This window comes from Sminthopsis crassicaudata, chromosome 2 (assembly GCF_048593235.1).
Source record: "Sminthopsis crassicaudata isolate SCR6 chromosome 2, ASM4859323v1, whole genome shotgun sequence".
Lineage (NCBI taxonomy): Eukaryota > Metazoa > Chordata > Mammalia > Dasyuromorphia > Dasyuridae > Sminthopsis > Sminthopsis crassicaudata.
This window is the reverse complement of record NC_133618.1, coordinates 254,366,470-254,394,286: the sequence shown is the minus strand read 5'-3', so window position 1 is coordinate 254,394,286 and position 27,817 is coordinate 254,366,470. Positions and strand designations below refer to the sequence as shown.

General features: G+C 39.2%; 1 protein-coding gene across 1 annotated transcript; it reads left to right on the top strand.

Annotated features, from left to right (window-relative positions):
• Positions 1-574: 574 nt before the first annotated feature.
• Positions 575-25,891, top strand: PTK6 (protein tyrosine kinase 6). Its single transcript, XM_074288852.1, has 8 exons — positions 575-1,016; positions 3,662-3,783; positions 7,616-7,779; positions 10,901-11,054; positions 12,488-12,649; positions 13,459-13,640; positions 23,683-23,836; positions 25,014-25,891. Exons 1-8 carry the CDS (start codon positions 781-783, stop codon positions 25,199-25,201), a joined length of 1,362 nt encoding a protein of 453 aa, XP_074144953.1. The 5' UTR covers positions 575-780; the 3' UTR covers positions 25,202-25,891.
• The last annotated feature ends 1,926 nt before the right edge of the window (positions 25,892-27,817 follow it).

Sequence of the window (27,817 nt, the reverse complement as noted above, 5' to 3'; positions counted from 1 at the left end):
TAACATGAAAGACTGAAAATGACTGTCCTTTAAGTGACATTCTCCATGGTGGATGAGAGGAGCAACTTAAGCAGGAATGAAAAAAGTTCATTGCTTTAAGATTGTTGTCCTCTGAAGTGACACACTCCTAGCTAGCTATCCAATTTCTTTTGCTCCTCTGTCTACCTTAGTCTCTCATCTGTCATCTTCCCAGTTGCCTTGTTGACTGGTTCCTCATTTGCCTGCTGCTTTTCTCAATCCCTTGCTCCCCTCTCCATTTCTTATCTTACTCCCTTATTGTTTAGAAGCCAAAATTTAGAACTTTTGACTAGAAAGAGAAGAAAAATAATAATATAATAAAAACTGTACAGATGGATATATCTATCCATGGATCCACTTATGCATAAGGTAGTAGGGTCAGGGAATGGGTATGAGTGAGTATGGGGAACTGTTGAGTGCTGGCTCAAAGTTGGTATATATTTCCAGAGATCTTAATGACAAGGCAATAGTTTAGTTGGGATTCTGCTATTGTCACATATCAGCAGGGGAGTGGCTCACAGGGCAAGTTGCCAGTGAATTCAGAAAAAAGTGGTGCAGCTTTTGTGGGAAGAGCCTGCTAGGTTGGTGGCAATCACCTACTCCTAGTTGAGATGTTCTATAAGAGTGAGACCTAGAGATCAGCTGGGCCAACTCTCCGTTGTCAAAATACTTAAAGTTCCCAGGGGAAGAAGAATGTGTTCTGAGTGACTTTCCTGAGAGAAAGGAGGATTTCAGAATCTGAATCCTGAAGCTCCTTTCAACATGGATTCACGAAGTCTTTCCCACTTGGGTCCCAAATACCTCTATGTTAGTCTCTGGGACTTTGAAGCAAGGACAGAGGATGAATTGAGTTTTCAGGCTGGGGATCATTTTTATGTAACAGAGAAGAAGGAAGATTGGTGGAAAGCCACGAAGCTTGATGCTGCTGGAAGGAGCTTGGGGGAAGGCTATGTCCCTCATAATTACTTAGCTGAAGAAGAGACAATGGAGACTGAACCGTAAGTAAGACCCATCAGAGGGCAGGAAACTGGGCTCATTCATCTCCTAGAATGTCACATTTATTGCTTGTGGATCCCATTCTGGGAAATAGCTTCTAGTGGAGCCTTCAGTTACTTCTTTAGTATTGATAATAGGGTTTAGGATCATAAGATGAAGATCATAGATATAGTGCTTGAAAGGCCCGAGTATTAGGGACATCTGTGGTCATACAAGAAGTAAACATCAGAGGAAAGATTTGAATTCAGGACCTCTAATTTCAGAGCTAGTGCTTTGTTTCTGTAACTATTAATCCCAGAGAAATGGATTGAATTCCACTAAAAATCCTGGAGCATCTTGAAAGAAATCTTTAGATTTCCTTTTCAGAGAAAATGTGAAAGCAGTAGTAGTGATCTTTAGGCACTTCCTTGGCACTTGTTTTCAAAGCTGGTGGGTATATCCAAGTGGAAAAGGGTTCACGCATCCCAAAGTCTGGTAGTTTGCTATTCTTCTTGTTTACTTTCTTCCATCCCAAGGAATTACTTTGCAAATTGCTGCATAACACTTGGCACTACTGTGGGTACCTCCATGAGTGAGCTTTTCCCTTTATCAGTATAGATTTGACTCCTCCTTGGTTCGGTGAACAGCTTAAACAATTGAATTGGTCAAAGAAATTTATCAATGCCATCACTATAGTATCATTACTGACTTGCTTACAGCCCAATTCTCTTTGGTATAAAAAGAAATGAGATTAAAAAAAAATAAACCTGTTAGTCTTTTTCACAAGAGGCAATATTTAGATGGTGGATCTGGATCTAGGAGGACCTGAGTTCAAATTCTACTTCTGATTATTTACTAACTGTGTGACCATAGACAAATCACTTAACTTCTCTGAACTATAGATAAGACCACATGTTAAAATCATTTGTTTCACAGTGCAAATATCTGATTCTTTTAGGATTTAATCATTTATAGTTTTGTACTTGAGATGGAGGAGTTGGGGCACTAGCTTTTGGAATTTCTTGTTCAGAGAAGAATGTGTGGGGCCACTGACCCCACTCTTATAGTCATTCAGCCCTCATGGCTCAAGCTGTCCTTGGAGAAGGACAGGATAGGACCACTTGGTATTAATGTCTGAATAGGGGCAGCTTGAGACAGAAAGAAATCCTGCTTTGATTTTGCAAAATGCAGAGAAAGAAGGACATTGAAGGACTCACTTTCAGAACAATCACAAACTGGAATCTCAACCTAGTTAGTGGAGGAGGGAAATAGTGTTGCAATACCTTCCAGTTCTGCCGGGTGGAGGATAGAAGTGGGGAAAGCTGTATTGCCAAACACACACAGCTGGGCTGGTGGGTGTATACTCCTGAATTTTCCCCTCCTACATGGCTTCTTCAGATCTTCTGAGGAGTCAGTGTACCACTGTCAGGAACAGACTGATGAAGGATGCTGGCCCAGCTAAAGTGTCCCCAAATTAATTAGCAAATGAGAAGCTGGACAATTGAGCTTGTGTTGTATAATTTCATGACCTGCAACCATGGTTTGGAGATGAGACCTTGGAACAAAATAAGTTTCCTTCCTCTTTTCCCATTTTCCTCTCTTGCTGCCTCTAATGATTATGTATACCCAAAGAACATCTGTGATCTGAGTTATGATTTCTTTATGACTCTCTTGGTATCAATAGTTTTCTCTAATATTTAAACTGGCTGAACATTTATGAAAGAAATTCACGTTGACAGTTTGCAAACACTGCTCCTGGAGATTCTGTTGAATTTCTTCTACTCTCAGGGAATAGGGGATATCAGTAGGAAGTGAGAATTTCCATGAAATTGGTCTGGAATTAAGAGCTGAACAACTATGCAATTAGTACCATCCAAAGAGCCCAAGAAGGTAGCCCAGCAATTAAAAGACTGGTGGGATAAATACTGAGACTGTGAAACCCAGTATATTTCCCCAAGTTGATGGTCCAAAAATCATACTTTGGGGTTATTCCTGAGCCTTGAAGACTAGTGATATATCTTAAGGGGCTAGTAGCTAAGAGAGCAACACTCACATTCAGAGATATATATGTTAGTGCTTTCCCAATTCTAAGTTCAAAACCTCATGTGTCAGGAGCACTTTTATGACATTTTACTCCTCCTTACTGTCCTTGTCTCACTAATTCTGTGCTAAAGGTCAATTTTGGTAACTATAGTTTTTCAATCACTTTGCCTTGGAGAACAATCTATTCCAGAAGTTATGTGGTTTGGGGGTAATTATTTAATATAACTCAAGTTTTCTTTTCTCCCTAGCTTTGCTCTAATGTAGCCTTGCTGTTTCAGCTTATATGGGATGGTGGGAAGAGAAGAATATAGATAGAAATCACTCTATGTGGTATTGTTCCTGGGCCCAACTCAGGCCAAAGGTAGAATTCAGTGAGCAGTGATAAACAATGATACATATTGGTTAAATAAGATTGAAGCTTCTTCCAACAGAGTCACTACTGCTATCTCTTCTACCCTGTAAGCCACCAAGATTTATCCTGGGCTGTTATTTTCTCATTCTATGAATATAGCTTAATAGATGACGGATCAAAGAGCCCTCACTCAGAGGGAACATAAATGACCTTTCTCTGAATCAGGACATCTCTGGAGGTTAGGACCACTCTATTTTCATTTCTCTCTTTCAGATGGTTTTTTGGGCAGATCTCTCGTTCAGAAGCTCTGCATAGGCTCCTTACAGGAGAGAATGGAACTGGTACCTTCCTCATAAGGATCAGTGAGAAGACAGGAGCAGACTATGTTCTCTCAGGTAAAACTTTCTCCTTTTTCTGATAGAACAGGGCACTGACTTGCTGACTTCCTTCTGAAAGTGTGCAGAATTTTATTTGACCTTTCCATTTGTTATTTGACTTGGGGGCATCCCCACTACCCCAAACTACCTCTTCTTTTACATCTTTACCACCCCATCCCAACCTCATTAATGGAAAATATTATCTTGATGAGGCAGGATTTTTCTCCCTCCCACTAATGGTAAAATCTAGGACAAATGTTTCCCAAGACACACAGGGCTTCCTTAAGCATGGTGAAGACTCAGATAATGTGTTATGCTGGAAAGAATATAGGGCTTGGGCAATTTAAATCTTGGCTTTGTCACTTCCTAGCTATGTGACTTTAAGCAAATTGTTCCAATATTCTGAGCCTCAATTACCCCCCTCCCTCTCTCTTCCAGACTTACCTAATAATCTATGAGTCTCATATTGCATATGATTTGGGGTCAGGGACCAAAGTTCAGATCCTGATTTTTAAATTTAACATATCTGTGAAGTTGGATAAGTCATCTCATCTCCTTTGACTTTAGTTTCCCCAGTTATAAAATAAGGAGGTTGCACTTTATTATGGAAGTCACTGAAATAGAACTGAAGGAAAACATAAAATCCTGCTAAGTAGAGCTACTATCAATATCTGCTACTCAATTGGGCCCTAACAATCTCAGGGCAATATTACTCCTCTCTAATTGTTTCCCTATTGCATTTAGAACAGTTTGGTCATTCCAAACCTTTTCTTTGTCTTTAAGCTTCCTCTCTATGTCTTCTCTCCTAAGGACATCAACTTATACTTTACTGGGAAAAAAAAAAATCGAGGCTATTTGCTAAGAGCTCCTTTTCTCTTCTTCTTGATCTCATCTTTCTAATAATACCACCCACTATCTCTTTCTTTATTCCAAGATGAGATAATAAGGGAGCTCTTCTGTTTGCCAAGGCTAACCTTACTACAAGCTTCCTTGATCTCCTTGGCTCCCATTTTATCCAGTAAATTATCCTCACCATTATCCCCACTCTCTAATCTTACATCTCTCCCTATATTCTGGTTCTTTCTTTGTTGACTACAAACTTTCCCAAGTCTCTGTGAACCTTTAAACCCTGACTAGATAATGCTATGTTTATTAGCTATCATCTAGATCTCTTCTATCACAGCTAATCTCTTTGAAACAAATAATTTAAAACAGGTATTTCCACTTCCTTTCCTCTCATTCCTTTCTAAGCCTTCGATATCTGGCATTCAATTTTATCATTCAAAAGAAACTACTCTGGCTATCAAAGTTACCAATTGCTAATCGTGACCTAGTCCTTTTTAGCTTTTCTGAAACATTCGATATTGTTGACTACCTTCACCTCCTGGATATTCTTTCCTGGTTTCCATCCTACCTAGCTAATTGCTTCTTTTCCATCCCTTCTTTGTTTTTATCCTTGTCATAACCAATAAAGGTAGGCATCCCTCAAGGGTTTTCTCTGGATCTTGTTCTGTTTTTTTCTCTCTATACTTTCTCATTTATTCATCTCATTAGCTTCAATTACCATCTCTTGTGGAGATGATTTCAATGCTATATATCCTGCTCTGAGTTCTCACCTGAGTTCCAGTCTTATCTCAACTATATTAACTATGAAATATCATACAGATTTCTCAAACTCATGTCTAAAACATGACTTATTTTCTTTCCCTTAAACTCTTTCTCTCTTCTGAACTTTTCTTTTATAGTCAAGGGAGACCACCTTTCTCTCTGTCACCCAAGCTTTCATTGTTCTCATCTGGACATCATCCTCAACTCCTTTTTTCTCACAGTCACTCTTCCCATTCTATCGAAAAATCTGTTGCCAACTATATTTTCTCTCTACACTATTTCTCACACATGCTTCCTTTTCTTTGCTCACACAGCAACAACATTAGTTCAGGTCCTTGGATGGCTGAAATAGCCTTAAAATTGTTTTCTCTCTCCCAAATATCTCCCAAATATATTCCGTTACTTCTTCCATTTGACTTGCAAAGCAGTTTTCTTAAAATTCAGATCTGACCATGTCAGCTCACTGATTAATAAACTTCAGTAGCTCTCTATGATCTTACCAAGTACAAAATCATCTGTTTGGCATTTGAAGGTCTTTACCACCTGGCCTTATCCTACTTCTCCAATTTTCTTACTCTTCTCTATCACTCTACTCTCTAGCCATGTTTTCCACCTTGCTATTTCTTGATGAATACTACATCTCCAGTCTCCAGACCTTTGCAGTGGTTGTTTCCCAAGCATAAGATGTTCTCCCTCCCAAATTCTCTCCTGACTCTTAGAATCCCTGACTACTTTTAAAACTTATATTGAGCACCACCTTATCCAGGAAGCTTTTTCTGGTTTTCCCAGTTGCTAATGCCACCCACTTTAGCGTTACCATCTATTCATTCTCTATTTATCTCATGTGTTCTGGTTAGTGTATATTATACCCCTCTATTAGAATGCAAGATTCTTGAACACAGAGACTATTTTTGCTCTTTCTTTGTATATCCAGCACTGAACATAGTACTCGGTTGCATAGGAAATATCTATTAAATGTTTGCTTGATTAATGATCGCTAAGGTTCCTATTAGCTCTAAATTTGTCATCCTCTGTATCTGTGCTCATTTTAAGCTTCTGAGTGTTTAAAAAAAACCCCAATTTCTTGGGACCAGTTGAAAAGTGAGATCTAGGCTGTCATTTTAACATTGGTGTCTTACTTGATTAAATATGTTGGGTATTCCCTAATTTCTAAGAAGGGAAGCTAAGTAGCACTGTGGCTAGAACCTTTGCCCTGGAGTCAGAAAGGGTTATCAAATCTGGCTTTAGATACTTGCTAGCTTTGTGACCATGGGAAAGTCACTTAATCCTGTTTCCTCTGTTTCCTCATCTGTAAAATGAGGTAACCACTCTAGTATCTTTGTCCTGTCTTTGATCAAAAGGGGTTACAGAGTGGACATGACTGAATAATAATAAAATTCCAAGGAAGCTCTGGCATCTCCCATGCTTAATTTACATTCAAAATAAAATTAGTTCAACAAATTGTAGGAAGTTCATAGACTGTGGATAAAGGAAGCTGGGCATTCTGGGAGGTCAGAGAACAGAAGGAAGAACATGCCAAGCATAAGGAACTATTTGTGTGAAGTTGAAAAGACAAGATGTAGAATGTTATGTGTAAGGAGAAGTTAGCAGAACAGATGGAAAAGAATGGAGAGAATGGAAAGGAAAAATATAAATTAAGACTAGAAAAATAGGTAGAAGCCAGATTGTGCCAAGCTAAGTGTTTTGTATTTTATCAGAGAAACAATAGGAAGCTAGTGGGAGTGATTAACTTTTTTTTTTTTTTAAGTAGGAGGTGACATAATTAGACCTCTGTTTTAAGAATAAAAATTTGGCAGCTAGGTAGGAGATGGAATCCTATCTGTGACATTGGTCCTGCTTTCCTATAGCAACTCTTTGTCTCAGCATAACAATGAAGAAGATATGAACCAAAATATATTCATAATCTGAAAATGAGGAGAGGCTAAAACCCAATTCATTTGGAACCTAAAAGAGAAGCTTCAGTTACTTGACATTTTACTAGGGAACATTCTGTCTCTTCTACATTTCTGAACACAACTTGAAAGGCCTCTTTTTTTTTTTTTTTTTGATGGCTGCAAAAGACATTCCTTCTGAAAAACTTTCTGAAAAAACCTTCAATGGGCACTGATTTGAATTTGAACTTGTCTGCTTGTCCTGGATTTGGGGAGCTTCCAATTTTCAAGAATGACTGTGATGTGTATGTACCTTCTTTTTCTCCTTTTTCCTTCCCTGGATTTCAAAGTTCGGGACAACCAGATTGTAAGACATTACAAGATCTGGAGGAATGCTGAGGGAAGATACCACATGAACTCTGCTGTATCCTTCCCCAGTCTTGTTGGTCTAGTGCAGTATCACAAAAGTAAGACACTGTCCCACGGCCTGAGGCTCACCACACCCTGCTGGAAGGTAAATTGAGGTCTGGATCAGGATTCTGTTCCAATTCTTGTCTGGGAGGACCATCTGCCTCTGCCAGGCTATGATTACCCAGAATGGGCTTTTTTCAGGGACTTTGAGAATTTTAGTGGGAAACCCTTTGCCTCCAAGTTTAGCCATTGTGTAACAGACCCTCAATCAGTCCAACTGGATTCAACTGAGATGTCCTTTTCATCACTCCCCACTCCCACTTGATTCTTAATTGTTTTATGTCTTGTGTTGATGATTTTTTTGTTTGGTTTGTATTGTAAGTCGTACTTACTGTAATCATGCAAGATCTTTTCTCAATAAAATTTGTCAACTGCAGAGAGAATCTAGAATCAGCTGGTCTTTTAGGATCTTGGAAAGGGGAGGTGGGAATTGTATTGGGAGGGACATGGGGATCTTCATGGCACAAGACTTTTTTGGAGCAAGGGAAGAATTGGGACAGGTGTAGTTGGTGGATTCCCAGAATCTTAACCATCATCACTCACTTAATCTGGGGAACCATTGAAAGACCACCTCTCCTCTCCCATTTTAGGATTCTGGTGGTCTCACCAGAGCCTAATATGGAAGGAGCATGGGGTGGGTGGAAGAATCCACATATTGATTTATTTAGAATTTGATTCTTAAAATCAGCAAGAATTTCCCTTTGTACACAAATGAGGCATCTTCTGAGCTTCTTTTCAGTACTAGAGGTGAGTAATGAAGAGCTAGGCCTTTCTGCTCCTCAGAATTTTGCTTCAGGAACCCACTTAGCACAGTATCTGGCACTTACTTATAAAACTTTGAGGTTTTATATAAATGCTAGTTATCATCATCTCATCATCATTATCATCATCATCATCAATCATCATCATCATCATCATTCCATTACTAGAGATAGACTCTTCAGAGAACATCTGGAGAGAAAGGCCCATTTCTCCCAAAAAATAATTAGTTATTCAAAGCTGGAGGTAGGATAGAGTTCTCTAGTGAAATATTGGTCTTTCATTTTGCTAGAGGGCATTTAATTTAGAAGGTTATGTAAGTAAACATCAATTCTATGCAACAAACATTTTTAAGTGCCCATGAAATACAGGGCAGTTTGCCTGGCACTGGTGATAGAATGACAAAAGCAAGACTATCCTTGCCCTCAAAGAGCTTACCTTCTGTTGCAGTGAGGGTGGATAGTTTTTACCACATATAATTGTTGTTGAGCCATTTTTTGGTCTTGTACAACTCTTTGTGATCCCTTTTGGAGATTTCTTAACAGAGATACTAAAGTGGTTTGCTTTTCTTTCTCCAGCTCATTTTACAGTTGAGAAAACTGAAGTGAATAGGATTAAATGACTTGCTTTTGGTCACACAGCTAGTCTGGTCTGAGGCCAGATTTGAACTCAGGAAGATGAATCTTCCTGACACCAGACCCACCAGTCCATACACTGTGCCATCTAGCTGCCCACAACATGTAGACAGATAAGTAAATGCAAAGTAATTTCTAAAGGCCAATGAGGGTGAAGAATATTAATAGCTATGGCAGTGAAGAGAATTGGGAAGGTCTTGAGTAAGAGGTTACATACACATAACCTGCATTTTGAAGGAAGCTAAAAGGCAAAGAGGAGTATTCCAGATATGGGATACTCCTTAGAAAAAGACAGAGAGGCTAGAGAAGGAATGTTACATTCAGATCATTAGACTAGTTTAAGTAGAATGGAGGGAGTACAAAAGGGGAGTAATATGAAATAAAACTGGAAAGGTTGGTGAAAGTCAGATAGTAAACAACTTTAAACAAAGCTAAGAATTTCATATTTTATCTTACAACAATAGGGAGTCAGTGAATATTTATGAGTAAAGGTGGGACTTGGAACAATCACTTTGTCAACAGCTTGAATGATGGAATTGAACAGAGAAAGATTGGAAATAGTAAAACCAATTAGGAAGGAATTGCAATAAATGATCAACATCTGAGGTGATAAAGCCTTGAAATAGAATGGTGACTCTGTGAGTGGAGAGAAGGAAACAGTTGGAAGACTGATAGATTGATAGATTTAGAATTGCATGGGATAAACTATTGAAAGAGTTCCTTAAGAAGATTTCATTGACTTGCTCAGGGTCATGTGACTCATCTACATGGGATATGAATAGAAGTGTTTCTGACATCAAGTCCAGCACAATACTATACCTCCAAAGAAAGTGTGCAGGTACAATTGACGAGACTTGGGAACCAATTGGATAGGGAGAGAGAAAGGTTAAGGATAACTCTAAGAGGGTTCTGGAAGGTTGCTAGTTCCCTCATTAGAAATAGGAAGGTTTAGAGGAAAGAAGGGTTCAGGTAGAAATAGAAGTTCTCATTTGGCCACCTTGAATTTGAGTTGTCAACAAAATACTCAGGTAGAGATATCTAGCAAATAATTGGTATTTCAGGACTAGAGTTCAGGAAAGACTCTTTATATTGATTTGGGAATCACTGACATAGAAAAAACAACTTATGGGTACTGATCACTAAGAGATAAACCACAGAGAGAATAAAACCAGAAATTATTAGGTGCCTATGATGTGTGGTCCTCTATAGAATTGGCTTGCTTGCTTGCCAACAGGATGATACACTTCTGGGAAGTTGTGATAGTATAGATGTTCAGGACCTATTCCAAGTCAGACTAGACTGTCATGGAAAATTTAGGCCACATGATAATTGGGGACTCCCCAAATAAAAAAAGTACTGCCAAGATGAGAAAACTAATGGTGGCCCTGAGAATTGATTTAGAAGCTGCCTCCTCTTATCACTTTGGGTATGGATGAACATAAGGGAGGGCTCAGCAAATGTTTATTGGGTTTATTCCATTTAACATCAGAGATTGGTGAATTAGAATTTGTGGATCTGGGTTCTAGGCCTGACTCTACTTCTTGCTGCCTGTGTAACTTTGAGCAAGTCATTTGTCTTTTCTGGGGTTTGATTTTTTCATCTATAAAATGAGGGTATGAAGTGTCCTAGATAATCCCTAAGGGATTTTCCAGCTTAACACGATTCCTTGGTTTCAGAGAAGTCCTGCTCAGCCAGCTTTAGAGTAAGTTCTTACTAATGCTCTCCTCCCTTGGGTGTAACCAGCCTCCAACTTGTTCTGTGTTTCTATAGCATGAGCCAAAACCATTGCCTCATTGGGATGACTGGGAAAGACCCAGGGAAGAGTTTATCCTGACCAGGAAACTGGGCTCAGGATACTTTGGGGAAGTCTTTGAAGGATACTGGAAAGAGAAAGTCAAAGTGGCCATTAAGGTCATTGCCAAGGGTAAGTACCATTCTTCTTAGTTGGTGGTCACAATTTAGCCTTGGTTTCTATTTGACCTATAATGGTATATGGATAGAACTTTCTAGGTATGGCATTCCTTTCCACACTAGTTTTCTCACTGTTCTTCCTATTTCTTTCTCCAAATCAGAGAACTTCTAGGGAACCTTTAAGAAAAAGACCTTTATTTGTATCCTTGATCTTATCTTTTCTAAGTGTCCATCCCTTTGATCATTTTGCTTTCATCTTCAATCTTTCTTTATCTATTGACACCTTTCTCCCACAGAGGCAACTAAATGGCCCAGTGTCTAGTGCTGTGGGACTACAATCAGGATGCCCTGAATTCAGATCTGATCATAGATATTTATTATTGGTTTAGCTCTGGGCAAGTCACTTAACCTCAGTCTGCCCCAGTTTCCTCAACTGTAAAATGGGGATAATAAAAGTACTTATCTTCCTGGATTGTTGTAAGGATCAAATGAGATAATATTTATACAAATCATTTAACACTGATGGACACATAGTAGTTGCTGACTTAATGCTTTCTTTCTTCCTTCCTTAAAAATTCTTAAATTGACATTATCATCCTCTTAAATTATCATCACATAATTTGCAAGACTTAGAATGGATATAGACTAGGCTGGAGGAGGAGAGATTGGCCTCTTGTCCTTGACTGAGAATATATAGGGTAGGGGTAGGGAGTAAAACCCCTTTAGACCCACAACAAGCACAGAGGGGACTGAGAGAAGTAGAGGTCTTCCTATGATTATTTATAGATAAGGCAGAAAATTAAAAATTCAGGTATAGAAGAGGCTCAATAATATACATACACACATATACAATTAAAAGATTGCTAGTAACCTTGAAGGAAAAGTTTCAGTCAGTGGTTTGGGTCAGAAGTTAGATTACAATGAATTATAGAGAAGAAAGAAAGGAAGTGGAGATGACTTTTCCTGGGAGTTTAGCCATTGAAAGGAAGAAAATCATGGCATGATAGTTTAAGAGGATAATAATGTCAATTTAAGAATTTTGAAAGAAGGAAAGAAATAAACATTTACTCTTCAAAATTCAGGTGTAGAAGAAGCTCAAGAATACATATTATATGTGTTATGTAAATGTACACACACACACACACACACACACACACACACACACACACACACACACAGAGTAAAAGATTGCTGGTGACCTTGAAGGAGAAATTTCAGTTAATGGTTTAGGTCAGAAGTTAGATTACAATGAATTGTAGAGAAGAAAGAAAGAAGTGGAGATGACTTTTCCTGGGAATTTGGCTATTGGAAGGAAGCAAATTATGCGATAATAATTTAAGAGGATGATAATGCCAATTTAAGAATCTCTCCCACTTTCCATGTATAATGTATTTATTCAGGAAGTTTACATACATTTACATCATGATTGGCTTTCTATTTCTGCAGATGACCTGATGCATCAGAACACCTTCTACTCAGAGATTGAAGCCATGAAGAAGCTGCGCCACAAACACATTCTCTCTCTGTATGCTATCTCTTCCATTGGGGATCCTGTCTATATTATTACTGAATTGATGCCCAAAGGAAACCTTCTGGAGCTCCTTAGAGGTAAGAACAAGGGGACATAGTCAAGGGACCAAGATTTAGTCTACAGAACACTAGAGCTGGGAGATTAGGAATTGATACAATACACAAAGCTAGCCCTATGGGAATGACCTTCTCACTTGACTCAGGAGTGATATCTTTTTGTCTCTAGTGTTTCCCCACTCACTGTTTCCTTAACTGTATGTACTCAGAGAACTCTAACTAATCTTAGCTAAAGAGGCAGGGAATGTGGGGAATGGAAAAGATCTCTGATTGTGAACTCAGACTTGGATTTAAATCCTGACTCTGCCATTGGGCCTGAACAAGTCAATCCCCCATTCTGGGACTCAGTTTCTATTACAATTAGAAAATATGAACTGAATAATTTTAACCTGATATTCTTTGATCTTGATTCTTCTACATACTACATGTATGACTTTGGACAAATCCCTTTACTCTCTAGGTTTAAATTTTATCTGTAAAATGAAGGGGTTGGACCTAATAAACTTTAAATTCCAAAATTTATTACCCTAAGATCCCATGTTCTTGTGATTCCATGAAGAGCAAGGTAGCAAAGGAAGTGTTCTCTTCATAGACATTCTTTAATACATTACAAAGCATAAGAGAATATAAGTTTTGAATTAATCAGAATTTTAAAATTATCTCTTTTAAGTCCTCTTCATTGATATGGATGATAAATAATTTACTCCATCCTTCTCCTCTATTGCATTGCAGCCCATTCTTATTATCAACATTTTTCTTTTTTGATTGACCTAGTTGAACAGCTATGATAAAGAGCAATAGAAAGAGACCTTATTTTTTGTCTCTCACAGACCCTGAAGGGGCAAAGCTGCCCACCACGGAGCTTGTGGACATAGCATCTCAAATATCAGAGGGCATGTGCTACCTTGAGTCACAGAACTATATTCACCGAGACCTGGCTGCCAGAAACATCCTTGTGGGGGAAAATAACATCTGCAAAGTGGGAGACTTTGGGCTGGCTCGACTTATCAAGGTAAAAATTTCAGATTCCAAAATCTTCATCTTAAACTTCTTTTCATAGCTAATATACATGAAAAACTTACTTCAGAGAACTCTTCTCTATTGCTAATTTGGCTATACTCAGGGTCAAATTGTGTTTTTCATGTCTACAGTGTTGTTCATTATAGCATGAATGTTACTTTAATCTCTGGACACTAGTAGTATAAGGACTCAGGCTGACTCAGGAGTAAAAGGGCTCAGGTTCTGTTCTTTTGTTTTTTTGTCTGGAAAAGTGACTCTAGTTCTTGGAGGCAATGTAGTGATGGAAAGCATGCTTTATTTCAAGTCTTGTGGTTCAAAACTCAGCCCTAACACTTTGCTACCTGTGTGACCTAGAGCAAGTCACATATGAATTCCAACTTCCTCATTTATAAAATGAGGGTGTTAGATTAGTTGGTTTCTAAGATCCCTTTTTGCTCTAAATCTATGATCTTATGGTTCCCAACTGATTGGTAGCTGTCCTTAGTACTGGCCAACTGTGTCTGGGAGCCTGGCTATAGTCACTGGAGATGAAGCAAGTAATCTTTTTCTCTTCCTCTCTTCCTCTCTTCCCTACAAATACTCTGTTCTTCAACCAAACAACTACCTCATTGTCTCCCTAATATGACATAGACTTTCCTACTTCCAAGATCTGGCTTACAATTTTTACTCCAAATGGAGTATCCTTCTTTCTACACTTAGCTTATTCAGGACACTTATTGTTGTTCAATTGTTTTAGTCATGTCCAACTCTTTGTGAGGACATTGGGGGTTTTCTTGGCAAAGATACTGGAATGGTTTGCCATTTCCTTTTCCGATTCATTTTATAGATGAGGAAACTGAGGCAAACAGTGACTTGCCCAGGATCACACTAGTGTCTGAGGCTCAATTTGAACTCCTAAAGTTGAGTTTTCCTGATTCCAGGCCTGGCACTCTCTACTGTGCCACTCAATTGCTCATTCAAAATTCTACTCAACCTTAAAAGACTGGTTCACATTTTTCTACTTCTGTAAAGTTTTTCTTGACTTTTCTAGCACAGAGTGATTTCTCCTGATTTCTTCCTCCACTGACTTCTTACAGTATTTATTATCTGTTCCAGGCTTCTGCCACATATAATTGACTGCCTAGTTAACTCTGTGACTTCTACATTTTGTCTGCTCAGCTAGATAGTACACCCCTCAAGGGCAAGAATCATGCTTCTTTAAATCTGCACACTTAGTGCAATGCATCTTCAATGAACTGATTCAATTTCATAAGCTTTTATGAAGCATCTACTCTGTATTGTTCACTGTTCCAGAGAAGATCATTCCTGTCCTCATGGAATTTCAGGTTGGTAGAGGAGTATGACAAATAGGGAAATTGTTCTAATATAAAGTAGCACAAGCTAAGTATATTAGAGCAATAGGAATAAAGTACTATGTGAAACCAGAGAGGAAATGCCATTCCTAACTGTTATGGAAGGCTTCATTAAATTGGTGCCTTTTGAGTTGGTTTTTACAAAATGGGTAGGAATTTACCTAGGCAAAAAATAAATTCTGATCTATGAACATGAACTTGGACAGACTTCAATGGGGGACAGAAGGGCCTGCCATGATATGGTTCAAGGAGTTACAAAGAGTTGGATATAACTCAATGACTGAAAAATAACAAAATAATTTACTGGGCTGCTGTTAGGGTCAAAGGGTTGATAGAGAAAATATTTAGATATGGGAAACAAAGAGTTGAAGAGGAGGAAACATAGTCATAAACAGAAGATAGTAAAAAGTCCAGTTTGGCTGGAACATAATATTCTGTAAAGAAGTAATATGAGATAAATCTGGAAAAGTGATGTGGCAACACCTTTGATGATTATGAAATACTTTGAATGCTGAGTTTTACCCTTGGTAGATAATAAAGAGCCATGGAAGATATTTGAGGGAAAAAGTGACACAACCAGATATGTATGTAGGAAGACTGGCTGACCCTATATAAATATCAGCATAAGGCCCTCACAATGTCTGGAAAGCCCTGAAAATCCTCTTTTCCACTAAGGGATGCTAGAAACAGCATTGCCTTACTATTGGTAATATTTCTAAGTTTCTGAAAAGTTTCACAAAGGTTGTGTCATTTGATTGCCATGTGATCCTTGACAAGGAGGTAGACTGAGCATTATTAAATCTAAATTTTATAGATGAGGAAATTGAAAGGCTGAGGAATTTGTTTCTATTTCATTTACTAAAATTTTGCTGTTCAAAAATAAGTAAATTTCATTTACAACAAAACATTAAGAGCTCCTGGATTCTTCTCCAGATAGGCTCTTAAGCTACAGAGACTTATGAGAACTTCAGAAAATGGAAGTTCAAGTTTTCTGAGGTTTTCAGTTCCTCTGGTTAAGTCATTTAGAAGCCATGCAGTGCACTGAAAAATGTTTGATTAGTGCTAGAAGACCTGTCATCTTGAGCAAGTCACCTATCCTTTCCAGACTTCAATTTCCTCACTTGTCACTTGGATGTGATGACTCTCAAGTCCCTTCTTGCTAAGCTGTAATTGTGCCATACTGCGAAGGTCTGGTCTAGCTCCTCTTGTCAGGATAAGCAAAAGTCCTTGCCCCACGTGTGGACGCCAAATATAACGAGCTGTCGTCTCCAGAAGCTGCTGGATCACTCTCTGGGAAGAGATCTGCTGTGTCTACTCAAATCTCTCAGACAGATTCTTCTTCCTGTAGTGAACCGTTGTCTCCAGGCAGTTGCTGTTAACTCTTGTCCTTAGAAGTGACTTCCCTTCCTGCAGAGAGCCCCGTCAGGCCTGATGTAATGCAGAGAGTCTTCCCTTTATCTCTGGGAGTCCTCTCTTTTATTCTCCCAGAGAATGGGCGTGGGATAATGCAAGGGCTTCTGGGAAGAACCACCCCAGCCAATGAGCTTGCCCCCTCTATCAAGTCAACCTGAGTTCTCACCTTGTAATTGTCCAGAAAACCTCAGTTCTCACTTAGTAATCCTAACATCTCCCCCTTTCTTTTGATTTAGAACATAGGACAGTCATGACCTTGAAACATAAATCCATCAATATGGGAAGTATTACAGATAATTACATAAATTACATAAGCACATAGTAACATAATACATTCTAGAAGTATATAACATAATCAAATAATCATAAATTGAAAATTTATAAATGTCCATAAGTCCATTGTCCATTAGTCTCATCTTGTGTGAGGAAGTCCAATGATTCCTGCTGGTTTTTAAAGTTCTTTAACAGTCTTCTTATTATCCATGCTCTTTCAGTGTCAGATGTTTCTTAGATCTTCTCCTTTATTTTGAGGTCTTTCTCTTTTTCTGTCTCTCTCTGATGGACAAGGCGAATATGACTTGTTGGCACCCATCTGATTCCTTCTCCTGCTGAAGAAATACAAGCAAACCCTCTCCCCCAGGCAGTTAACCTATCTGGTCCCTTCCATTCACCACTTTCTGGATCTCTCCACATCACCTGGCGATTATCTAAGGACAGTGGAGATGCTCTCACTGGACACTGCCCTTCTGGTGGGTTATAAAACCTGTCTGCTGGAGCCAGTGCATCTTTGTCAAAAATTAGAAAATTAATGGTATAGAGAACTAAATTTAGAAGTTCCCTAGGGCTACCTGTGGCTCCCCCTTTCTTTTGTTTTTGGAGGAGTGTCTTAATATCTCTGTTTCTTCTCTCTACTATTGCCTGCCCTTGAGGATTAAAGGGTATGCCCGTGGTATGTAAAATCTTATACTGTGCACAAAAGTGTGTAAAATGTTTGGACGTATATGCAGGTCCATTGTCTGTTTTTATTGCTTGTGGCACACCCATAATTGCAAAAGCCTGTATAAGGAATTCAGTGACCACTCGGGCTGTCTCTTTTGCTGCTGGCATTGCAAATGTGAATCCTGAAAAGGTGTCTACCACGACATGAATAAAAGATAGACGACCAAAAGATTTATAATGGGTCACATCCATTTGCCAGATTTCATTGGGTCTCAAACCACGAGGATTCTTCCCTGGAGGGAGTGTAGGAGCATGGAAAGGAAGACAAGCTGTACAGCTTTTTACTATGCTCCTAGCTTCCTCTCTTGTGATTCCAAATTGTAAACGTAAAGCTCGAGCAGCCTGATGATATTTAGAATGAGATTCTTGTGCTTCCTGAAACAAAGGACTACTGGCTAACATGGTTAGAAGGCTATCTGCCTTTGAATTTCCATCAAAAATGGGACCTGGAAGTCCACTATGTGAGTGGACATGCAAGATATAAATCTTGCCTGGATGTTTTCTCACTTGCTCTTGAAGTTCCTTAAAGAGCTGATAAATATTGGAGGCTGCAAATTTTATTTGGGCTGTGGCAATTCTTTGTACTACACCTACTGAATAGGCTGAATCAGTAATTATATTTACGTCTCCTGGGTAATAAGTGAGAGCTAGCATGATAGCAAATAATTCATTCTGTTGAGTGGATTGAAAAGGAGTCCTGATTACTCTCTTTATGGTTAAATCATGAGAGTATATGGCACAAATATTTTCTTTGGAGGCATCTGTAAAGATTGTTGGTCCTTTAAGAGGAACCTTAGAAACCTTTTCTTCAAAAATCCATCGCCAATTATGTAGTAGCCGGGTAATCTTTAATGGAGATCCATGTGCAAAATTTGGAGCGGTGGCCAATAAAATTTGCCATTCTGGGATGTTCTCACAGCATACATTAATCTGTGCGTTAGTATAGAATGTGTATATTTTTTCAGGACTTATCCCAGATAATTGTGTTACTCTCTTAATAGCCTTTAATAAAATCCTAGCCACAAGCACTGGGTAAGGTGTAAGGCTTTGTTCTGGTTGTGCTGGGAGGTTCACCCACTCAATCACTCTGTCTCCTTGATGAAGGACTGCTGTGGGTGCCTCTTTTGTAGCAAAAACTGATATTTCCAAGGGTTTTTGAGTGACTCTTTCAACCACATTGGATAAAGCCAGTTCAACTTCTCTCAAAGCCTTTTGTGCTTCTTTTGTAAGCTGGCGTGGTGAATTTAAAGCACTGTCTCCCCTTAAAATGTCATAGAGAGGTTGTAGTTGATTGGTAGTTAAGCCTAACACTGGACGCATCCATTGGATATCTCCTATTAATTTTTGAAAGTCATTTAAGGTGTTCAACTTCTCTGTTCTTAAAGAAAGCTTTTGTACTGTGAGTGTCTTAGGATATACTTCATATCCTAAATATTGAAAAGGAGCATGTCTTTGAATTTTTTCTGTAGCTATGTGCAGTTTGTAGTACTTTAATGTTTCCATGGTCCTTTGTAGACATGCCTCTAACATTTGTTCCTCAGGTGCACATCCCAAAATATCATCCATATAATGTAACAATATTACTTTTGGAAAGGCTTTTCTTACTGGAGCAAGAGCAGCTGCAACATACATTTGGCACATAGTAGGGCTGTTTTTCATTCCCTGTGGCAAAACTGTCCATTCATATCTTTTATAAGGCTCAGCCAAATTAACACTAGGCACTGAAAAAGCAAATCTTTTCATATCCTCCTTATCTAGAGGAATAGAATAGAAACAATCCTTAATGTCTATAACCCATAGAGGCCATTCTCTTGGCAACTGAGTAGGAGATGGAAGTCCAGGCTGAAGAGTTCCCATAGTTTCCATCTGTTCATTTACTCTTCTTAGATCAGTTATCATCCTCCATTTTCCAGATTTCTTTTTCACCACAAATACTGGGGAATTCCAAGGACTTAGAGAAGGCCGCAAGTGTCCTTGGTCAAGTTGTTCTTGCACTATGTCTAATAAGGCCTGAATTTTATCACTTCTTAAGGGCCACTGTTCTACCCACACTGGTGAATCAGTCTTCCACTGAATAGGAACTGGTGAAAGTGCAGGTAGGCCTTCAACAGCAGCCCTGCCTAAAAAGCCGAAGTGCTTATTTGTAATCCTATCTGCTGTAAAATGTCTCTTCCCCACAGATTGATGGGGATTTTTTCAACCACAAAAGGAGTAAAAGCTCCTGTTTCTCCTTCAAATACCCATCTCAAAGGCCTAGCACTAACTTCTGCTGCTATTGATCCTCCCACCCCAGACATATAGGTGTCTGCTTTAATCTTTGGCCAGTGACCGGGCCAATTGGCACCTCTAATAACTGTACGATCTGCACCCGTGTCTACCAATCCTTCAAATGGTATTCCGTTTATATAAATAGTAAGCATAGGTCGGTCAGCTGTCACAGCTGCTGTCCAATATATTCCTGGATTTTGTTCATTGGAGTCAAAATCTAGGTGACTATCACTAGGTTGCTTATTAGGGGTCCGTAACAATAAGCCTGATGCTACTACTTCTCCTGGTTGATAAATCACACGTTGTCTGCCTGTGTTAGTGACTGGGATATTAGATACACGTTCTCCAGTCTCCCACATCAGTGTATGGATGGACACTGTTTTGTAGGCACTCTCAGAAGGTGAAATGGTCAAGCCTACTGTGCCTGGAGGCAAAGGATCCATAGGCTCAACAGGAACAGATTTCACTTCTCCAGGGAGTATCTCGGTAGTCTCTACTGCACACAACTCTATTTTTCCTAATTTCAATCCCTTTCTTCCATCTGATTGCCTTTTGGCTGATTGATCGTGTCTTAAAATTCTCTGGATGTAACCTCGGCTGCCATCATGCCCCACTTGGGGGCCTGAAGCTGGGCCCCACCTGTCATTTCCCTGTGTCAATCTACATTCGGAGGCCCAGTGGAGGCCCTTGTGACATTTTGGACATGGAGTTTTAGGTCTTCTCTCACCCTGTCTTCTCACTGTATCTCCATATCTACACTGAGCTCTTAGATGCCCAATTTTTCCACATTGAAAACATCGCCGAGTTTCTCTAGAAGGCCCTTGCCATGAGGGACCCTGTCTTTCCACATTCATCATTGTCCGGGTGTAAAAAGCATTTGTTCCCACTGTAGCACAGCGTCTTATGATCTCCTCTAAAGGAGCATCTTTGTCTAATCCCCATATAATTCTTTTGCAAATCTCGTTGGCATTTTCCTTAGCCAGATGTCTGGTCATTATTTCTGTAGCTGAATTTTCTCCAATAGTTCTTTTGACAGCAGTTTGCAAACGTCCCACAAAATCTGCAAAAGGTTCATTGGGACCTTGCTGTATTTTAGTGAAAGCCTCTCCACGATCTTTCTGTCCAGGAAGGACACCCCAAGCTTTTATTGCAGCCTTAGCAATTTGCTCATATATTGTCATGGTATAATTAATCTGTTCCGAATTCTCTCCATACTGACCTTCACCAGCTAAGTGCTCAAAAGTGAATTGTGTGTTAACTCCTATTTCCAAATTGCATCTGACTTGAATTTTACATAATTCATGAAATTCCGCAAGCCATAATAAATTTTCTCCAGGTTCCAGACATGTCCTTGCTATGGATTTCCAATCATTCGGGGTTAGGACTTCATAAGACAAACCATCTAGTAACATTTTGACATAAGCTGATGTAGCCCCATAAAGGGTACAACCTTTTTTCAAATCCTTAATTTTATTCAAATCTAAAGGTGCATATCTTCTCCTTTTTTTTACCTACAGAGTCAGTATTTTCAATCACAGGATATGCATGTATAAAATCACTTATATCCTGTCCTTCTCTCTTAGCTTTAACCAATGCTTTTTCTAATCTTGTCATAGGCTTAGGCTTCTTCACAGGCAATTCTGTTTGTGTTTCTGCCTCTTCCCCTCTTTCTTCCTCCATCTCTGAAGGTGGGGTTGATGTGGGCCTGTCAATAATCTGTTCTCTAGGCAGGGTTGAAGCTTCTTCAAGAGAATCATACCATAATTCCTCATTTAAATCCTCTTGCTCTAGGGAAAGATCTTGATCTTTCCTTTTTTCCTCACACTTCCTCCTCTGTTCATTTTTAGAACTTTTCCTTCTCCTACAACTTGCTTGATAGTTTAAGGCTAATTGAACTATGTTGTAGATATAAAATACTTCTGCAGAAATTGAACGAGGCCCATTTTTTGCTTGAAATTCTTTCATTTCATATCCCACTAGCTTCCATTTATCTACATCTTTTCTTCCTCTAAGAACCAAGGGGATGTGCGTCTTAATGCAGCCAAGAGTTTAGCAATCTGTACCCAGGTTACAAGTAAACTCTGCTCCTCAATTATGTTGATTATACTCTCTATAGTACCACTCCTGAATGGAGCTGAGGTTGCTTCTGGGGCTGGGGATGAGTCGGCTGAGGTCCAGGGATTGAATATAGCTAACATCTGCCCCATTTCAGCTATAAGAGATTCCTGGTTTAGCCCTTAACAAATTAAGTTCCTTATTTATCTATTAGCACGCTCACTTAATCTTTAACAAAGTTTCCTCGTTACTCACGGTTCTGGGTCAGAGAGACTGAGATCTAGATCGGAAGCTTTTCCACTGGAATCAGGACCGTGTCTGTCCCTGTTCGGGCGCCAAAATGCAAAGGTCTGGTCTAGCTCCTCTTGTCAGGATAAGCAAAAGTCCTTGCCCCACGTGTGGACGCCAAATATAACGAGCTGTCGTCTCCAGAAGCTGCTGGATCACTCTCTGGGAAGAGATCTGCTGTGTCTACTCAAATCTCTCAGACAGATTCTTCTTCCTGTAGTGAACCGTTGTCTCCAGGCAGTTGCTGTTAACTCTTGTCCTTAGAAGTGACTTCCCTTCCTGCAGAGAGCCCCGTCAGGCCTGATGTAATGCAGAGAGTCTTCCCTTTATCTCTGGGAGTCCTCTCTTTTATTCTCCCAGAGAATGGGCGTGGGATAATGCAAGGGCTTCTGGGAAGAACCACCCCAGCCAATGAGCTTGCCCCCTCTATCAAGTCAACCTGAGTTCTCACCTTGTAATTGTCCAGAAAACCTCAGTTCTCACTTAGTAATCCTAACACCATACCACATCACTCATTCATATTTGGAAGGGAAAAACTGGTCATAGGGAGGCAATCTTAGGATAAAATAATAAAGCTGTGCAATGGGGAGAGGAGAAGGGGTCTTAATTCTAGATCACAAGGACTTAAAAAAAATCATCTAAAATTACAATTCAGGCTGTGTCCAGTTCAAGCTTTGGCAGGGCTAGGGTTTAAAAGCTGATATTTAATGGAACTCCCAGCAACCCTCCTATCAAGTTCTCTACTTTATCAAATTATTCATTCATCAAACACTTAAGTACTTACTATTTGCAAAGCATTGAGGATATAAACATAGCTAGAACAAAGGCCTTGTTCTTAAAGAGTATATACCCTCATAATTTGTAAGTTTCTGTTACTCTAGTCCCCCATTCTACTACATACCCTGCTTCCCCTCTTTACTTTCCAAACTTTGGTAGTTTTAATGTTATAATACTAAGAGATTTCTGGTTTTTCATAAGTATCAGAATGAATGGACGCTATAAACAGTAGAAAAAAGAAATCAGCCCTCCAATCTTTGTGGTTTAAAATAGTTCTAAACAATTGGAAAATGAGGATATATGGGCTCCATAGCATGTCTGCCAAATAACATTCTTTTTTTATTTTATATTTTTTAGTGAAGCAATTGACTTGCCCAGGAAGGTATAACTAGAAAGTGTTAAGTGTGCAAAGCTGAATTTGAACTCAGGTCCTCCTAACTCCAGGGCCTGTGCTCTATATCTACTGTGCCATCTAGCTGCCCTGAAAATAACATTCTTTAGGAGAAATTCCATTTCAACTTCTGTGAACAGCCTTTATGATATTGAAATTCATGTAGGGTTTCTGAGAGTTTGACACCTGCCCTGAGACCAGACACAACCTGGGCTAGCTAGGTGACACAGCAGATAGAATATCTGGAGTCAGGAAGACCTGAATCTGACCTCAAACATTTACTGTGTGATTCTGTGCAAGTCATTTAACTTCTATTGTCCTCAGTTTCCTCATCCACAAAACAGGCATAATAGTAGCACCTATCTCCCAGAGCTGTTGTGAATATCAGATAAGATAATTTTAATAAAGTGCTTAAGACAGCATCTGACTTAAGACAGCTATTATATGCCAGTTATTATCCTCCCTAGCTCACAAAACTTTTGTGTTTACAGGATGATGTTTATCTTTCCTATGCACACAATATCCCCTACAAATGGACAGCACCAGAAGCTCTCTCCTATGGATATTATTCAATCAAATCTGATGTCTGGTCCTTTGGAATTCTTCTCTATGAAATTTTCAGTGGTGGACAGATACCTTATCCAGGTATAGCATTTTGTGAACTTTCAACAGTGGATGGTGATAGGAAAGATAGTCCCATATTACAAGTTTCAATGTCCCATGAGTGCTTACTGCAGGGGGTCTACAACCTCTGACATAGACATGTTCAAGAAAATAAGGGGAGGGTTCAAAAAGTATTGTCAAGGGTGCATCTCCTGTGAAAGTCATTTCTTCCTAGTCCTGGGTGTATTTTCTGCCAAATATATTAGGTAGCTTAAAGCACAGTCTAATTCGAACCTAGTTTCCTTGCCTTCCTATTCTGTCAACAAATTTAGTCTAAAGCCATTGTATAAAGACCAATTTGGGAACATAGTTCAGGGACCTGGGCTCTGTCTGCTTTTATATGCTGGCTTTAGGCACTTTCAGAATGAAACTAATGACTTTGTTGGAAGCTATTGGCAGCAAATATGCCTTGCTGCCCCTTAGATCAACTTTTTACAAATTAACAGCAGGCAAATATGAGTTCTGTACTCTGAGACCCCTAAGGTTATAAACCAAAGCAAAGAGAAGGCTTTTTTGTTTTGTTTTGTTTTGTTTTTTGCCTTATAATTCAAAGGTCTGATAGATTTTGTGCTCAGTCACCTCAGATTCCAGAGGAAGAATGGAGTCCAAAGAATAATATGTTATTTTCCTGGTCTTTCTTAGCTATGAAGATATAAAATCTCGTTTTTCATTTTCCCTCAAAATCTAAGGATGATCAAAACACTATTTGAGCCTTATCCTCCCTAGTGAGAATGTCAATCTTAAACTTTTCTACAGAGGTTAAGAGTTGGTGGAGTAATGGAGTGATTGACATAGTATTGGGGGAAACCTAGGTTCAGATCCCACAGTAGGATCTGATTCATGGGGAATTCTTTAACCTCTCTTAGACTAAATAAAAGAGAGACAATAATATCTAATTTTTATAAAATGTTACAAAGATGCAGGTAATTTATAATTGGATTATTTGCTGTCCAGAGGAAGGGGTTGTGAGGAAGAGACAGAAAAATATTGAACACAAGGTTTTTCAAGGGTAAATGTTGAAAACTATCTTTATACATATTTTGAAAATAAAAAGCTATTATTATTTATTTAATGCAGGTAATTATTATTCATTAGGCCCAAAAATTCTTTAGTTTCTGCATTTAGACTCTTATCCTTTTGCTTTCCTTTTCTTCCTTAGGGATGTCCAATAATGAGACTCACATGAAAGTCTTGGGTGGCTTTCGGATGCTCCGCCCCACAAAGTGCCCACTCTCCATCTATGACCTAATGTATAAATGCTGGAATCTGACTCCAGGAGAAAGACCATGCTTCAAAAGCCTCAAAGAAAAACTCATTAGCTTCACTAATTATGAAAACCCACTCTGAGCCAAGAACCCACCTGAAAAGCATGCTTTCTTACTTAGCACCAAACTCCTCTACCTGGTACTCTGTGACAGCAAGCTCAAAGGTTTGTTCCCCAAGGATAATGAACCTTGGGCATGTAGAAGTGCCATGGGGACTGTTTCTGAAGGCAATGTGGCCCAATTAAAAGAGTGTTGCTAGACCTTGAGACAGAAGACCTGAATTTGAATTTGGGCTCCAACACTCAAATAGTTGCACAGACTTCCAACAACTACTCTGTTTCTCTGGGTCTCAGTTTTCTTCTCTGTAAAATGGGAATAATAATACTCATGCTACCTCTCTCATAGGGCTATTGTGAAGAAATCATCTTTTAAGTCATAAAGCTCTGTGAAAATGTTAGTTCTGTGGTTGCTGCTGCTCCTTGTTCCATTCCTGCTTTTCCTGTTGGGTCTGTATTGTACATGCAAAACAGAAGGTCACTTGAAGTGTACAAATGCACTGGGGTCAGAGCATAGCTGACCATCAAACATGCCAGAAGACAAAAATAGTTGATTTGTTTCTATTTCATTTACTAAAATTTTGCTGTTCAAAAATAAGTAAATTTCATTTACAACAAAACATTAAGAGCTCCTGGATTCTTCTCCAGATAGGCTCTTAAGCTACAGAGACTTATGAGAACTTCAGAAAATGGAAGTTCAAGTTTTCTGAGGTTTTCAGTTCCTCTGGTTAAGTCATTTAGAAGCCATGCAGTGCACTGAAAAATGTTTGATTAGTGCTAGGAGACCTGTCATCTTGAGCAAGTCACCTATCCTTTCCAGACTTCAATTTCCTCACTTGTCACTTGGATGTGATGACTCTCAAGTCCCTTCTTGCTAAGCTGTAATTGTGCCATACCACATCACTCACTCATATTTGGAAGGGAAAAACTGGTCATAGGGAGGCAATCTTAGGATAAAATAATAAAGCTGTGCAATGGGGAGAGGAGAAGGGGTCTTAATTCTAGATCACAAGGACTTAAAAAAAATCATCTAAAATTACAATTCAGGCTGTGTCCAGTTCAAGCTTTGGCAGGGCTAGGGTTTAAAAGCTGATATTTAATGGAACTCCCAGCAACCCTCCTATCAAGTCTTATTTGCAGCCTTGGCTCTCACTTCCAAAAAACTTGGTTGGTTGTTGATATGCCAGAGAATACTTGGGAAGGTAATTTTTCTTCTTTGTCATATGGTTTGCAAATGTTGTAGTTCACAAGTTAATAATATCCTGCCTCTCCATTTTCCAGTGTGTGTGTGTGTGTGTGTGTGTGTGTGTGTGTGTGTGTGTGTGTGTGTGTCTGTGTGTAGAATAAAACTGTTGGAAGAAGGAATGAGGAAAAGTAACCTGAATTTAGAGACCAAGAATCTGAATTCAAGTCCTGTCTGTCATTTATTACATTGTTCAAATCATGTAATTTCTCAGGGCTTCAGTTTCCTCATCTACAAAATGAGCTGACCTCTAGGTCAGGGCTTAAACTTTTTCCACTCTCAGTCCTTTTTCACCAGAAAATGGCTAATTTTATACCAGATATATAGATATATGAAATAGGTATACAATCAAACATTTAATGATAATCACAATTTTTTTGACCTCCCCACATTGTTACAAGGCCACATATGGGGTTGTGAACCACAGTTCTTTGAAGATTCTTTGATGCCTGTTAAAGATGGCGAGGAAGCTCTATGGGACCTGATGTTTCTTTGGGATTAGGAGTAGACTAAATAGGCCCTGAACCATACAGGCCATTACTAGGCCTAAAGATGACCCAACCCAAATGGGGTTAGGTAGAGTTTATTTGAAGTGTTTTCAACTGGGTTCATAAATCTGGATCCAAGCATTACATATCTATTACAGTCTGAATTCTTTTATTCCACAATGCAAGTGGGAGAATTGGTTCAAATGGCCCACTGATGATGAAAATATAAGCTTCCAGGTTTCCCCCATGTTGATTCCTGCCATTGACCCAAGTAAAAGAGCTAAACTTTCAGTGGGCTCTAGGATGCCAGCTACCTGTGCTGAGGCTAGTCATTGTGGGGGAACCCTTCTTTTCCTCCCAGATCCCTGTGCAGGTTATACATAGGCAGGAGCACATTCTAATCATTCTCCTACTTGTACCCTCTTTTCCAGAGAACTAAGTTACCAAGCAGGTCCTGCTGGTGGCTACCTTTATAATCAGAGACCCTTGGTCCCTTTGCTCTTGACAGAGTAAATAAAACCTATAAAATAAACTAGGTCACTCATTCCTTATGGAATACTAGACAGTCAAGAACAGTTGGTTGGACAGGGAGAGTGGTCCCCATGCAGGTCCCACTGACCAGTGCTGATAGATACCACCTGTCTAACAATGGCTATTTATAAGCAGGAGTTGAGATTAGGTAAAAGAGCCATCTGTTCTTGTACCACAGGACATATTTGACTAGATGGCAGACCTGCATCCTGGTGGTGGGGTTGAGGCAATGCCAGTTCCCAGTTCAGGACAATAAGCTTTCCTGATTCATTTTAGCTATGGCTAATATCTATTCCCTCTCCCTTCACTACAGGAGGGTCATAGAATTCAGTTTTAAAGCAGAAATGACTCTAGTCACTTTGTCTACTTCATTTTTAATG